Source organism: Rousettus aegyptiacus, unplaced genomic scaffold (assembly GCF_014176215.1).
Source record: "Rousettus aegyptiacus isolate mRouAeg1 unplaced genomic scaffold, mRouAeg1.p scaffold_m13_p_6, whole genome shotgun sequence".
Classification (NCBI taxonomy): Eukaryota; Metazoa; Chordata; class Mammalia; order Chiroptera; family Pteropodidae; genus Rousettus; species Rousettus aegyptiacus.
In genome coordinates, this window is record NW_023416309.1 from 17,803,410 (window position 1) to 17,819,882 (window position 16,473).

Genomic DNA, 16,473 nt, shown 5'->3' on the forward strand with positions numbered 1-16,473 from the left:
TATATCTGATAAGGGTTAATATTAAATATATGTAAGGAACTCATTTAACTCAATGTTTAAAAAAATAATCTAATTTAAAAATATGCAAAAGATGTGAATAGACATTTTCCCAAACAAGGTATACAGATGGCCAACAAGTACAGGAAAAAGTTTTCAATATCAACATCACGGTCATCAGGGAAATGCAAATCAAAACCACAGTAAGATGTTAACCTCAATTTATTAGGATGGCTATTATTAAAAAAAAAAGTATTGGTAAGGACATGGGGAAAAGTGGAACCATTGCACATTGTTGGTTGAAATGTGAATTGGCACAGCCATTAGGGAAAACAATATGGAAGTTCCTCAGAAAATTACAAATCGAACTACTTTATGATCTGGCGATCTCACCTCTGAGTATATGTCCAAAGGAAATAAAAACAGGATCTTGAAGAGTTGACTGCACTCCCATATTCATTGTTTGTGATGAACATTGGCAGTGTTTTTGACAACAGCCAAGGTATGGAAGCAACCTAAGTGCCCATTGCCAGATGAATGGATAAAGAAAACACATACACAGTGGTATATTATTCAGCCATAAAAAGGAGGGCAATCCTTCCATTTGCAACAACATAGATGAACCTGGCAGGCAGTATGATAATTGAAATAAATCATGCAGAGAAAGATAATGCTATATGATATCATTTATATTTGAATCTTTTTTAAAAAAAGTCAAAATCATAGAAATAGTAGAATGGTGACTGCCAGGGGCCAGTGTTGGGAAAATGGGGAGATGTTTGGTCAGAGGGTACACACTTTGTATTACAAAATGAATGAGGGTAGAGGATCCATTGTACAGCATGGTGACTATGGTTAATACTATGTTGTATACTTGAAATTTGCTGAGAGTAGATCGATTTCTCTCTCTCTCTCACATACACTGCCCCCCCCAAGTATGTGAAGTGATGGTTATGTTAATTAACTTGATCGTGGTAATCATTTCACAATGTTTACATATGTCAAATCACATTGTACATTTAATAATATATACAATTATTTTTGCTAATTCAGTTATACCTAAATAAAACTGGAAAACAATACCAATTACAAAAATAAAAATTAACACTATTGCTCTTTCTATCCAGAAAAAAAAGGAAATTAACATTAACTTTGTAAATGTGATTAATAATATTGTAGTATGTATTTCTACCTGTTAGAGGTATAAGCCATTGAAGATGTATGTGAAATGATTTGATGACCATAGTTTGCTTTAAAGTACTCTGAAAAAGAGAAGTGGAAGAGGCATCTGTTTAACAAGTTACCTAGCTTTTGCCAGTTTTTGAAACTGAGTGATGTTTGTTGATTCATATCTGTTTTTTGTCCTTAATTTTGTATATTTGTTTGCAAGTTGCCATAAAAAGTTTTTTAAAAAATCTGTTTTCTTACATAGCAATGTGTATAAATACTTATGCTATTAAACGATAAAAGCAGGATATAAATTGTATATAGAGCTACAACTATGAAAAACAGTTAAATTGAAAAAAGCTAATTGTGCTTATGTTAAGCTGCCATCAGTACTTTTTTATACACATAATCTAATCAAGTTTTGTATTTTTATAATAAATATTTTAAAGACTCTTGTATGCCAAAAGTAGCTATATATGTGCACTTTGATTACATAAAATCTTTTTGTAGAGCTTTGATGTTAAAAGTATAACTAGTTTGAAAACCAAAGATGGTACCATTTAATGATTTTGTGAAATTTTATAGGTGTGTACTTGGGATTCAATAAGAATATAATGATAGTGAAAGGCAATGTAAAATAATTATTAGTATCTCATTAATGAAGACTTCAATTAAATATAATGCCAGTAACATAATTAAATACTTAAAAAATATGTGAAAACATTTAGTCATTAAACTGGAACTCTCTTTATTTTAAGACATTTAACCTTGAAAAGTCAGTTATCATCTGTTAGCTTGCGAAAATAATAAAAGACAAACTGACTCCATATTAAAGAACTTATTTTCCTGAAAATTATTTTATCAGGCCTTCTAATGATAAAGGGTTTTGTCTTTTTTAGGAAGGTGGAGTGTTTACTTTTGGAGCTGGAGGGTATGGTCAGTTGGGTCATAACTCTACCAGTCATGAAATAAACCCAAGGAAAGTGTTTGAACTTATGGGGAGCATTGTCACTCAGATTGCTTGTGGAAGGTAAGCTATTATATAAGAATATTTTAGTCTCTAGAACAGCTATTTAGGGAGTTCTTTTAAGAGTCCAGAGGTGTGTTTTTGTTTTTTTGACACCTGTTATGCCATAAATTCATAGAGTCTAGCAGCTCAGGCTCCTTTCTATTTATAGATGGGTACTTGGGATTCAGTAAGAATATAATGATAGCGAAAGGCAATGTAAAACTTTCTTACAAAGTGTGCTTTTCAGGGTGGAGTAGGCTGGTGCTGCAGTTGAACCCAAGTGTACTTGTGGCTTCCCTTTCTTTCTGATTATTTTCTTTCACATGTTTTGGGAGCTATCTCAGCTCATAGAGTACTTTATGTGCTTTATACATACATTAATTCCCTTGGCAATAAGAATCTTGCCCTTGTTTGTTTATAACGATATCAACAGCATGCTGGGTAACGTTGTAGATTCTTCCACTTTTGCTGTGGTTAATGTTCGTAGGGCATTCCTTTTTGAACAGTGCCCATTGTTTTGATGTCTACAATATAACTTCTTGTAGATTGGTATGTATGTGACCAAAGGAAAAACTTCATATTTTCTAAAAAGCCTAGAGAACATTCAGGAGTATGTTCTTTCCCTTTGTGTTGGTCATTTTTGTAAAGTAGTGGAAGATGGCAGTTCCAGCTAAAAGTAAGGATTTTGTTAAACTATTTAGGAATCTAGTAATCTATGAAAAAAATTCTCTCCTAAATGCTTAATTTGCTGCTGAAGAGTCATAACAGGAGAACTGTCTTTTATACTGATGATTTCACCTTTCCTAATCAAGCAAGATATTAATAATGTAAAAAAGATGTTAAAGTATATTTAATATTGTAGCTATTGTATATAGCATCTCACTTGAAGAGAAACTATAGATCCATCTGTTCTTTTCCTCCACCTTTTTTTTTTTTTAAAGAATGATAGAATTGACCAGTTAATTATTTAACACATAAGATTAGTTAATGGTCAAAGTTAAAATATAGATCTCCTGGTTCCCAGTTTTGGGGAGTAAATAGAAGAGTCAGAACTTTGAAATTGAGCTTTACCTTTGGATTAAATTTGATAGACCCTAAGAGGCAAAATGTATTTTGACTAGTTAACTCAATTTTTATTTAGCTTTATCTTTTTTTACGTAGTTTGTATCCTTACATAACATAGTTTAGCTTTACCAGTTGTTAACTTCAAATACATGGAATCACACTGTAGGTAGCCTTTGGTGACTTTTTAAATTTAACATTATGCTTACATGATTATCCACATGTGTATAGCTATGGTTCTTCATCATTAGGTTTCATTTTATTTAATTATATGCACATATAATTATTTACTCATTTTGAGAGGCATTTGAGTGCTTTCAAATTTTGGCAATTATAAATAATGTTGCTTTGAACATTTATTATATGATATATATAAGCCTTCATATTTCTAAAGTATACACCTAGAGTAGAATTACTACGCATCATAGAGGATACTTAAATCTTGTGAGTTGATGTCACTCTATTTACCAAAATGGTTATACTAATTTACATTTCCATTAGTATCTATGAGAATTCCTTGCACACTATCCCTTTCTTTAACACCATTTGGTATTGTCAGACTTTTAAATTTTGGTTAATCACTTGTATATGTAGTTTTACTTAATCGTGATTTTAATTTGCATTTTCATGATTTGATAGTGATTTCATTGAATTTGTAGATCACTTTGGGAAGTATTGACATCTTAACAATATTAAATTTTCCACCATGTATATGGATGCCTTTTCATCTATTTATATCTTATTTCTTTCAGTAATATCTTGTAGTTTTCATTGTTTTTTACCTTTTTGCTTATGCTCTAGAGGTTCTGGTGAGAAATTTCATAATTTAATTGAGGATCTGATCTCTCACTAAAGTGCCAAGTCACTTCTCCCTTGCTGCTTTAAAGTTTCTCTCTTTGTCTTTCAACAGTTGGATTGTTATTGGGTCTCATTGTAGGTCTCTCATTTCATCCTGCTTAGAGTTTGTTGAGCTTCTTGAATGTTTATCTTTCATCAAATTTGGGGAGTTTTTGGCCATTAGTTTTTCAAATGATCTCTCTTTCTCTTTAGCTCTCTTTTTACCTTCTGGAACTCCCCCAATGCCTATGTTGGTCCACTTGATGATGTCCCATTGGTTCCCTAGGTTCTCTTCACTTTTCTTTAATCTTTTTCTTTCTGTTCCTGAGACTTAATATGTTCAAGTAAAGTTCCCTGATTCTTTTTTCTGCCTGCTCAAATCTACTTTTGAATCACTATAATGAATTTTTCATGTCATTATTATATTTTTTAGCTCCAGAATTTCTTTTTGGTTTGTTTTTAGGTTTTCTGCTCTTTTTATTGATGTTTCCATTTTGTTTGTACATCGTTTTCTTGACTTTCTCCATATCTTCCTTTAGTTATTTGACCATCTTTAAGACCAATTGTTTTGGTTTTTGTCAAGGCCCGTTATCTGATCTTTCTCAGGGAGAGTTTCTGTTGTTTTATTTTAGTTTTTTAGAATAGACTTTATTTTTCACAGCAGTTTTAGGTTCACAACAAAATTAAGTAGAGGCTAGAGATATTTGTTAAACTCCCTGTCTCCACACATGCATAGCCTCCATTATCAGTATCCTCCACCAAAGTGGTAAATTTGTTAAAATTGATGAACTCACCTTGACAAGGCATTATGTTATGGTTCACTCTTAATTTTGTTAGGGTTCACTCTTAATTTTGTACATTCTATAGGTTTGGACATACGTATAATGACACGTATTCACCATTATAGTATCATATAGAGTAATTTCACTGCCCTTAAAATCTATACTTCACCTATTCATCGTTCCCTTCTCACTAAACCCTGTCGACCATTGATCTTTTTACTCTCATTGTTTTGCCTTTTTCAGAATATCATACAGTTGGAATTATACAGTGTGTAGTATTCTCAGATTAGCTTTTTTCACTTAGTAATATGCATTTAAGGCTCCTCTGTGTTTTCTCATGGCTTGATTGCTGATTTCTTTTTAGCGCTGAATAATATTCTTTTGTCCAGATATACCACAGTTTGCTTATCCATTCACCTACTGAAGGACATCATGGTTGCTTTTAAGGTTTGACAGTTATGAATAAAGCTGCTAAAAACATGTGTAGGTTTTATTGTGAACACAAGTTTTGTAAGAAATCACCAAACAGCATTCCAGAGTGGCCGTATCATTTTGCCTTCCCATGTTGGCTTATTACTTTCTATTTTATTTACATGCCCTGTAATTTTTTTTTTTTTTTGAAAACTGGACATTCGAACTTAATACTGTGATAACTCTGGATATCAGATTCTTTCCCTTCTCCGGGGTTTGCTAATTTTTGTTTTGTTCTTGTTTTTTGATTGTCATAAGTTGTCTCTATGCCAGGGATCAGCCAAGATGTAAATGTGACGTCTTCTAAGGTCTTTACTGAGCCTGCACCTTTTCCTGGCCCTTGAGAGCAACTTCCTAAATTCCTCTGTATCTGTGGCCATTTTTAAATATCATGGATTAAATTTTTAAATATCCGATTCCCAGAAGGGGAAAAAGAAAAAGAAATGAAGGGGAGGGGTTGGTTAGAAGATAATAAAAAGGGAAAAAGCACCAATGCATTAAATCCTTTGGAAATCTCTTCGGCGAAGGGGGATAGGCTTGCAACAGTGGTCATAAGAGGTGCAACAGTGGTTTACCCACGGTTGTGTCTGCACCTCTGTGGTCAGAAGCAGCAATCAGTGATCAGAGTACCAATTTCAAATAGACAAGGTCCTTATTGCCTGCTCTGGCTCCCCCAAACTATGTGCAAGCTAATCTTAGAGCATGGGGATAGCTGCTTATCAAAAGGCTGGAGATGTGCTAAAAAGAGAATTTTAAAATAATAGCATTATTAAAACTAAAATAAAACAACAGTATCTCCCAGGCCTTCCCCTAGAAATTGCAAGCCTATAGTAGATACCAGAGTTTCAAAATAGTTATATCAGACAGATTCTACCAGTGCAATTATTGTCTAGATGGGGAGACAAGTTTCCTGATGCTTCCTACTAAACCATTTTCTCAGAATCATCCTCTTATAACTCCATCTTTGAAAACTCTGTCACCTTCCTGCTCTTTAGTGCCACTGTTGGCATAAATTACATTTCATATGTACCTGAATCTGTTTCTGTGATCTGTCTTATTTCTTCACTTTGTGTACCCTCGTCTTATTTCTTCAATCACTTTGCGTATCCCTGTGCCACTTTCACACTACGTAATTTGTTTGACACTATAATAAATTCTACTGTTTGAGATAAAGCAAGTTTTTGTTAATTTTCCTCTTCTTCAAGAATACCTTGGCTGTTTTTGGCCTTTTACTCTCATAGAAATTTTAATATCAGCCTGTCAGTTTCTCTCCAAAAAAATGCTTTTGTGATTTTGATTAGTACTGCATTGGATATCTGAATTAACTTGTGGAAAAGATATTTTTATAATTTTGACTCTTCTAATTAAACTTCTTTAATTTTGACTCTTCTAGTTAAACTTCTTTAATGTCTTTTAATAATGTTTATCAAAATTTTTCATCATCGAGGTCTTGTACATCTTTTGGTATTTTTATTCCTAGATATTTCCTTTTAATGCTATTATTTTAAAATTCTCTTTCTAAAATCATCTTTAGCGTGTAGAAATAGTTGATACTTATTCATGTACACAATCATATCATCTGTTTATTCCTGTTTTTTTAAGAGCTTTTTTTTTTTAGCATGAATGAATGTTAAGTTGTTGATGTTGCTCTTTTTAAAGAATATTATTTATTTGTTTATTAGTGATCTTGGTCTTTAATTTTGTTATTATTCTTTTTTCCAGATTTTATTATTAAGGCTATGTTGGTCTAATATAAATTGGGGAATGTACTCTTGTTTTCTGTTTGTTTGAGTTAGAACCACTTTGATTATTGGGAAATGTCAATAAAATCATCTGGGCCTTTTTTTTTTGGAATTTTAAGACCATTTTAAAATTTCTTTATGATTATAAGGTAGCTTTTAAAATTTCTTGAGTCAGTTATCTGCAAGTTAAATTTTTCTAAGAATTTTCTATTTTCCTAAATTATAAACATTTATGTAAAATTTACAGTCTGTATTGACTTATTGTGGTATGCGAACAACATATCAGTGAAATTTAATAATTAATATTTATTTCTTATTCTGTGGATCAGCTGAGTTGGATTCCCATGTAGATTTGGGCCTTTTTAAATTTGGACGTAATGTGGAAATTTTCTGGACCATGCCTATGTAGCCCACCTATGTGGTACAGAATTCATTAGTGTAGAGTAAGGCTATTAATATTAATAATTTTAGAACTATAATAGTTTTATTTATTTTTGAAGAGAAAAATAATATCAGTTAATATTTGCAATGCTTTTCTAAACGTAAATTATTTGGACAGTAACATTAAGTCTGAGATTTTCTGTCATTTTACTCTAGGCAGCACACTTCTGCTTTTGTTCCTTCATCAGGACGAATTTATTCCTTTGGACTTGGTGGTAATGGGCAGCTAGGAACTGGTTCAACAAGCAATCGGAAAAGTCCTTTCACTGTGAAGGGAAATTGGTTCCCTTATAATGGGCAATGTCCACCAGATATTGGTAAGTTCTGTTATAGTAAAGCTTTGTTACACACATTAAAGTTATTGTTAAAATGTTGCTCTTAAATGATGAAGTTTTCTATGTTTGAAGTGAAAAAATTCAGGATACTTGTTTGGTGAAAATAACGAGACACAAAACAGAGTCTTGATTGCTTAGTTTGTTTATATTTGGGTATATATGCATAAGTAAACTTGAGATAAATAAAATAATAAAAGTGGTTTCAGAGGATTGGACATATGGGAACTAGAATGGTGGCTAGATACCAGCAGGAAGTAGTGTTTTTGTTTTTAATTATAATATACACATGACATAAAATTAATGAATGTAACCATTTTTTAAGTGTACAATTCAGCATTGTTAAGTACATTTGCATCATTACGCAGCTGATCTCCAGAACTCTTTTCATCCTGCAAAACTAAACTCTGTGTTCATTAAACAACTTTCCATTCACTCCTCCCACTGGCTGGCAGTCACCATTCTATATTCTATCTGTAGGAATTTAACTTGACTCTTACATATTGATGAGAAAAACAGGAAGGTAGCTGATAAAGACAAATATTAAGACACTAAACGTGTAAAGAAAAGTAATGGAAATTCCTAAAGAGGAAATCCATGTTACTAAAAAGCATGCAAATATTATTACCCTCTTTCATATCAAAGAAATGCAGATTTAAAAAGCAAGAGGATAGTAAATAAATGAAAATAATGAAGCATTAATCTTTTCCTATTAAAGTTTTTGAGGCAATAAACCATTTCATGTCAACTTGTGAGAATGATATAGAGAAAAGATTTTAAGAATGATTGATTTATTTAATATTTGACATTTACCCTTTTAATCTGTTCGTAAAAGTTGTTTCTAAGAGCATTCTTATTACTTTTGGAAAATTTGGTCATGAGAGTGTTCCGAACTCTGAAGGTCTTATTGTTTTGTATGTCCTAAGCTAGGTAAATATTTTATGTTGATATTAACAAATGTTTCCTGAGTTCTTTTACAAATGAAACATTATGCTTGGTAGTAGTCAAGAAAATGAAGATGTGGTCCTTTCCTTAAGAATTTATAATTCTGTAGCGCAATCATGGTCACAAATAATGTAAGGTAATGAATTGGTCAACTAAATGGTGGGGGTTAGGAGCAGGATGACAGAAATGGATTGTATTTGGAAATAATTAGCCTTAAGTTACAATATGGATGGAGCTTCGGTGTATTGGTAATATGATATTCTGAATACTAACTCAGTAGTACTTTTGATTATACTCTTTTCATTTTGAGGAGCAGAAGAGGAAAAAAACAGTTTTGTTTGTCTTTAGGCGAAGCAGCCCTTGGTTGACCTCACAGATTGCAAGGACGTTGTCAGCTTACAATCCCTTATTTTTTATTTTTTATGTTTTATGCCTATAGCACCTGGTCTTCCTGTGTGGTCTCCCATCCAAGTACTAACCAGGCCTGACCCTGTTTAGCTTCTGAGATCATACATTGGACTTGTTCAGGGTGCAGTGGCCGTAGGGAAGAGGTTTTGAATATCTTTTTGAAAAAAACTTTATTTCTTCTTTACTTCTACTAAATTTGCTTATTAATTTTTATATTTTTAGACCTAATTTGGGTTTTATTGATAAGTAGTTGCCAAGAAAGAGCTATCATCTTACTTTTGTATAGATATATTGAAAGACAAAATAATTTTGTATTACGAAATATTTACTGAAGAAGTTTTAACATTTGCTCGTATTGTCATTCTTGTTAAAAATGAATATTCTTAATTTTTATTTTCTTCCGAGCTGTCTTTTATACCTCTCATTCAATTTTTACATTATCTTCAGTTTAAACTAAAATATGTTGAGACTAGAAAACACCTTTTTTTGTGTGTGTGCAGGCCAGAAGAATGACTCATAAACTTACCAAATGTTGCTTATGCTTGTGGGATTATTTATCATGTGTCACTTCACTTGGTCAGTGTCATCTCAATAGAAATTAGAATATTACTTTGTCATCGAGTCCATTAATGGGAGATCTAATTAAGTTAGATGATTAAGAGAAAATCCAGTAGCATATTTGATGCTTTGAAACATGTCATAAATCTTGGATTTTTTTATGTTTTATTTTTATTACAGATTCTGAAGAATATTTTTGTGTAAAAAGAATTTTCTCAGGTGGAGATCAGAGCTTTTCACATTACTCTAATCCTCAGGTAAGTGGTCACACAAATAATTATTAAGTTCATAATTTTAAAGAATTTTAAAATTCATATTAATGTTATTTAATGTTACAAAGTAATTGCTTTAAATTATTTTTCCTCAAGTCTATAAATTTTTTCTGATTCATATAATAAATTTTTGTTTCAGGTGTTTCGTAGTCATTTACTTCTATTTTTTAAAAAATCAAATGCACAGTGGTAGTGTGTCTAGGTTTAAATTATATATACTACTACTTCCCTCTGACTAATTTATTATTTAAAATTTAGAACTGTGGGCCACCAGATGACTTTAGATGTCCTGATCCTTCAAAGCAGATCTGGACTGTGAATGAAGCTCTAATTCAGAAGTGGCTGAGCTACCCCTCTGGAAGGGTTCCTGTAGAGATAGCTAAGTAAGAAAAACATTTTGCACAATCTCTCAACTCTGTGTGGTAGAGCAATCTGTACTTTGGAGTTTTTATTTAAATAAATATTTTGTTAAATATTCACTGAATGGTTTATATACCAAAGTTTAAATATCTCCAGTTTCTATAATAGTGGATATTTTAAGAGATTTCTCATTTAAATTTATATGTTACAATTCTTTCATATCCATAATGATATGTATTAAATATAGCTACTCTAGGATTGGGCTTGAAATATCTTCCTTCTAACTTCATAGTAGTCACTGTCTTTTAACTTCTCTGCTGTCTGGAACATTTGAGTATTCTTTGAATATTTTGCTTATTGATGAACTTGATTGTTACTTAAAGTTTTTTTAGTTGTAGGTTGTGTTGGTATTTGAGATGAGGGTCTGTATCTGATAAGCAGTTTTCTATTCTAGGTTATTTTCCCAAGCTATAATTCTTCTTAAAAGCCCAAAGAGTTGGCTTCAAAAAAAAAATAACATTGCAGTTAAGATTTATTACCATGTGGAGTTAAGAAAATTAAATGTATATGTCTATGTAAAAAAAAAAAAAAATTTAAGGACATCAGATTTGTTCAGTGAATCAGAGGATGAAAGTAATATTTGAGAAAGTTCTAGAGTAAACAGTAATACTTTATCAAGTATTATTTCATCAATCTTTAGTAATTTATAGAATTCTAATTTCTCATTTTGTGATTCTTGGGATTTAAAAATTTTTTTTTAGTGAAATAGATGGAACGTTTTCTTCTTCTGGTTGTCTAAATGGAAGTTTTTTAGCTGTTAGGTAAGTGACAATTCTTTGATATGCTGAATTTTTCAAATTTATTATATTAAATATATTAAGTAAGAAGAAATAATTTTAAAGTTTTATTTTCTCTCTCACTCCCTCTCCCTCTCTCGCTCTTTCTCATAGCAATGATGATCACTATAGAACAGGCACCAGATTTTCAGGGGTTGATATGAATGCTGCTAGACTTTTATTTCACAAACTTATACAACCTGATCATCCTCAGATATCTCAGCAGGTTTGTTTCTAAATTACTTTATATGTAGCCTTTTGAGTTTTTTTCTATATTATTTTATGTTTATAGACTTTATAGTTTCATACTCTTTATGATATGCTTTTTATGATTTTATTAAATATAGAAATACGAAAGTTAAAATACAGTTTTATTTTAAAGCATTTGTAATTTAGCTGTCAAATATCTGTAAATCTTTCCAGACATTTGAAGCAGACCCTTAATTATTCAACATTACCATGTTGGTTAAGTTTTTATATAGCTATAGAGGTAGAGAGTTTAAAAAAATCTTGCATACAGGATTTTTAAAATTCTCTTAGGAATGCTTAGGCATTAATTTTCATTGTGCTCCAAAGTACATTCACCGATTCATTGCAAGATTTTTTATCCTTCACCATTTCATGTTTGCTGTAGTGTAAGATTTTTTTTTTTAGAAAATACATTCATTTTAAATGAAGTAGGTTTTACTTTTTGTCAAAATATAGGTGGCAGCTAGTTTGGAAAAGAATCTTATTCCTAAACTGACTAGCTCCTTACCTGACGTTGAAGCATTGAGGTTTTATCTTACTCTACCTGAATGTCCCCTGATGAGTGATTCCAACAATTTCACAACAATAGCAATTCCCTTTGGTACGGCTCTTGTGAACCTAGAAAAGGCACCCCTGAAAGTACTTGGTAAGAATTTTAATTTTTTTTTTCTTTTGTAACCTTTCTCTTTAAATGAAAATGCTCATAAATTCTTACTTTTTTTCTATTTGAAATTTAGCTGCTCTCTCTGCTTATTTGACTTAGGGGAAAATAAACCTGTTTTCTTTTGTTGCTTTTTTCTAGTCTCTGATGCTAGTTTTTGGAGGCAATATTAAAATTTTAATGAAACACAATAGCAGAGACAGTATCAGGAGAGATAAAAACTGATTTTCATATTCCCTTTCCCTACCCCCTCCAGAAGAGTTATCTTGCTATTGAAGAATAAAAGAGGAGGAGTAAACATAGATATTAAATCCTCCTTGAATTCTGTTAACCCTTTGCCTTCTTCCCTTACTTGTTAATTTCCTAATGCTTGGTTTAATTTCTCTGCACATAAATGAGATTCTACTGCTCATCTGATCTTTTCTTTCTGCTCTTGTTTTTTGTCCTAAATTTTTCTTATCTTAATATTTCTAATTGTAAAGATGTCATCTCTATCTCCTGACTGTTATAGTTTGCTTGCTACATTTAATCCAGTGCTTTCCTTTCTAATAGTTTTTGTAAGGTACGTGAAGCTGAGATATATAGAAGTAATTACATTACATTTAGGCTGAGAGTGAGCAGAGAAAGCAACAAGTAAGGCACAGAATCCTGGAATCTGAGGAAATTAGCCAGTAATAGAAGAGTAAACCGGGGATTCACAAGAGTATTGCTTCCATGTTGTTAGAAATTTTTGTATTCTTTCTGTGTGCTTTATAAGATTGTGGTATTTGTAGTTAGTAACTACAAATGGTGAATGTGGGGAAGGACAGACATGTTACACTTTATAATTGTTCAGCTTTCATATTTGATTTTCCAGAGTACCTTGTATTTTAAAAGTGATGCTTCACAACATTTCAACTTTATGTTGAGAGAGAATGCTTGGAAAGATCCTTATCTGTTGACGCAATACAATTTTAAAGTGTTTAATATTAAAATTCTGATTTCCAAAGTACTTTTTAGTAGCAGGTTTTAATATTAGATATGATGGCGAGGTTTTACTATAATTTAGGAAATCGAAAATATAAATTCAATAGACCTTCCTTAATTTATTTTTGGTTTCGAAAGCTTTTAGAACAGTAGTCTTTAATTTCAAGGTAAGGTATATATAAGCCTTAGAAATGTTACATAAAATAATTGTCATTTGTATCTTCTTGGAATTTTCAAAGGGTTAAGAGTCACTGCTTTAAAATAAAAGTCAATATTATTTTGAAAATGATTTTTAAAAATTCATTTTATTTGTGTGTTCACTTTTTAATAACAGAAAACTGGTGGTCAGTACTTGAACCTCCACTTTTCCTCAAGATCGTAGAACTTTTTAAAGAAGTCGTGGTACATCTTTTGAAACTCTACAAGATTGGCATCCCCCCTTCTGAAAGAAGAATTTTCAACAGTTTCCTTCATACTGCATTAAAGGTTTTAGAAATATTACATAGGGTATGTCCAATAGTTTCTTTATTTTTCTTTTTGCCCATTGCTACTAATAGATTGTGATGTTTATTTTAACAGTAATATATTACAGATTTAGATTGGCATAAAAAGACATAATAGAAATTTGGAAAAGTTATCTTAATTTTCCTTTAAAAGAAATAATACATCTATATTTTGGAACTTTGGTCTTAATTTGACTTTGTTAGGCATTTATAGATAACTTGTCTGTAGTTGGGCAGAACAATAGCATGCTAATGAATTAGAAGTCTCTTCATATTTTCTTGTGAAGAACTTAATTCGTTAGTTTAAATAATATGGTTTTTATTTTTGTTATTTGTAGATGGTTATCACATGAAAGAGGCTGCACCCTAGTTGTGATTATGAAAATTTAAACTCACGTTCTTTTGCTGTTGGGTACGAATGGCTTCAGTTAAAGTGGAATATTTCATTTGAAACAAATGACTATCTTGAAATTGGAGCCATATATATAGTTTATTAATTTGCATATCGTTCTTTCCTCCCAGTGTAAGAAATAGTACTCTTTATATTTGCAACAGTTCAAAATTATCTTAAGTAGTAGTCTCAGCTGTTTAATTAAAGATGGATTTGAAACCTCCCTGACAGCTGATAATATCTCTGTTATGCCTTTTGGTATTCTTGAGTTGCTATTTACTGGGGGTGGGGAGGAAGCATGACCTAAGGGAGAAGCTTCAGTCTCTCAAGAATGACTGAAAAACCCATATGAACCTTTAGTTTCCTCCCCTTAACAGCTTCTTTACCATTTCCAGATCCTTCTTGCCTAGTACTGAGGTAAATCATAAGGGAATAATAATAGTCCTGTTTTCTGTAAGAAAGAATTATTATGGACTATTTATTTTTCCTTTTTATTCTTTTAGTGAAGTTCCTGTGTATTATCTAAACGACTTTTTGAAATTACCTTTTTCTTTTGTATTTAGTATGTCCAAGCTTCCTAGAAAAACAAGTCATTTTTCTTTTCATTATAATCAAAGAAATGATAGCCATTTTTTTCCTAGGGAAACAAGTCATTCTCATGTTTCCCTTTCCCAGACCAAGACTCTCTTATGGTATTTCAGGGTTAACTGGATTCTGCAGTAAACTGCTATTAAGAAGATTCTCTAAGTTCATGGGATGAGCCTCTACTTTTCTATTTGCCTTTTGTCTAGAATTCAAGAGAGTTAGAATTTTTTTTTTTCTTTTATCTGGACTCTCTTCTTTTTTCAGTGAATTATTCTTCATCACTTGGACCCTATTCCCAAATAATTATTCACTCTTTCTCCCTCCCTTCCTTCTGCACTTATCTTTATTACCCCTTTAAAATATATATATATATATATATATATATATATATATATATATATATTTTTTTTTTTTTTTTTTTCTTTAGCTGTGTCTTTTTACCACAGGTAAAAGGGAGAGTAGGAGAAAGGGAGGGAATTGAACCGTTTGTCTTTCATAATTACAGACAGAATTTGAGCAAGTAACGTAAGTTATATATGCCTAGCTCAGAAAGCTCAGTCCGTTCTAACAACCCCATAGAGTTTCATCTCCAGAGACCTTTTTCATGGGGCCATGCTAGATATTAGGATCCTAAGTTCTTGCTAGCTGAAAGGTGAGGGGAAACAATTTTAACAGTGGCCAGGATTAGAATCTCCTCTGTACATTAATTCATGGGAGCATTTTATATATATATACTTCATTTAATTTTTTAAACTCTATATAGTTGATATTTTGCCCATTAATCTGAATATCAGAGGTCATAAACCAGTTAAGTATCAGCGTTGAAATACAAATTCAGATTTACTTCCAAAGTCCTAGCTGTTTACGATGTACTTGTGTATCAGCAGATATAGTAATGTAACATGTTTAGAAGGGAGTTTGCTTTCATTTTATGCTCCTAGATCTAGAGGTTCATACTTCCATAATTGCAGATAGTATTGTATTGTTAAGAGACCATTTTCTAACTCCATTCGTGCTGCTTCCTATCAGTATAATTTTGAACAAATCTTTCTTTTATCATATGTGCAAGTGGAGAATTATCTATAAAATAAGGACTAAAATACTTGCCTAATAGTTTCTCAGGATTAATGTATTATTTAAATTACACAATATATATATAATTATTATACAGTCATACAGCAGTGATTTTCTGTCACCATTCCCACCATTTGGATGGGAAACTGCTTCTTTCAGTTTGATTTATTGGGTAATGTGGAAACCAAATTCTCATTTGAAGTCATTACATACTAAACATAATATCAATTTCTTAAGCATCTCTAACTGAAAGTCCTTAGGGCAGTCACTTATCTTTCTTCTTCCCCTTTGGAGAAAACGTTCATTGATCCCAATCTGCCACACATGGATACCCATGGAAATGAACTATTAGGGATGATTCATTTTCATCTTTAGCAAAACCAAAGTTGCTTATCAGAAGCTTGTTTTTCAAAGACAACTTATGTCTGACAACTATATATTCCTTCTCTATGCTCCATAATTAATAATTAGGAGAAGTTTCCTCAAATAATTTCCTTCTTGACCTAACCCTAGAGTAGGATTAGGAACTAGAAAACTTGACTGTGTGTTTCCTAATCATTTTGGCATATATGGATGACTCATTCTTCCCTTACGTCACGTCCTTTGGAAAGCTTTTGAATTAAAAATCATTTCCAGTGCTCCAAATGGCATAAAAAAGATAACTTTGGTATTTGCTGTCAGGAATGGATGTATTACGAGATAAATGAGTTTACCAGCCAGTACCTGGGTTATTTAGTAGTTTCTGAGTTCACACAGTACATTATGGAGATGCTGATATGCCTAAAGAAAAGAGTTGGTCTGTCTAGCGTAATTGCTATATATCAC

General features: G+C 31.7%; 1 protein-coding gene across 7 annotated transcripts in view; it reads left to right on the forward strand.

The window, feature by feature from the left end:
- The window catches only part of HERC4 (HECT and RLD domain containing E3 ubiquitin protein ligase 4), a 116,014-nt gene that overhangs the window by 40,578 nt on the left and 58,963 nt on the right, over nt 1-16,473 (forward strand). For all 7 annotated transcript variants that reach the window (XM_016127313.2, XM_036223500.1, XM_016127309.2 and 4 more), the window contains 8 exons: nt 2,064-2,194; nt 7,665-7,825; nt 9,932-10,008; nt 10,282-10,406; nt 11,145-11,204; nt 11,334-11,445; nt 11,925-12,114; nt 13,430-13,602. In XM_016127313.2, coding sequence (XP_015982799.1) covers nt 2,064-2,194; nt 7,665-7,825; nt 9,932-10,008; nt 10,282-10,406; nt 11,145-11,204; nt 11,334-11,445; nt 11,925-12,114; nt 13,430-13,602 — 1,029 coding nt within the window. The remainder of the gene's footprint in view (nt 1-2,063; nt 2,195-7,664; nt 7,826-9,931; nt 10,009-10,281; nt 10,407-11,144; nt 11,205-11,333; nt 11,446-11,924; nt 12,115-13,429; nt 13,603-16,473) is intronic.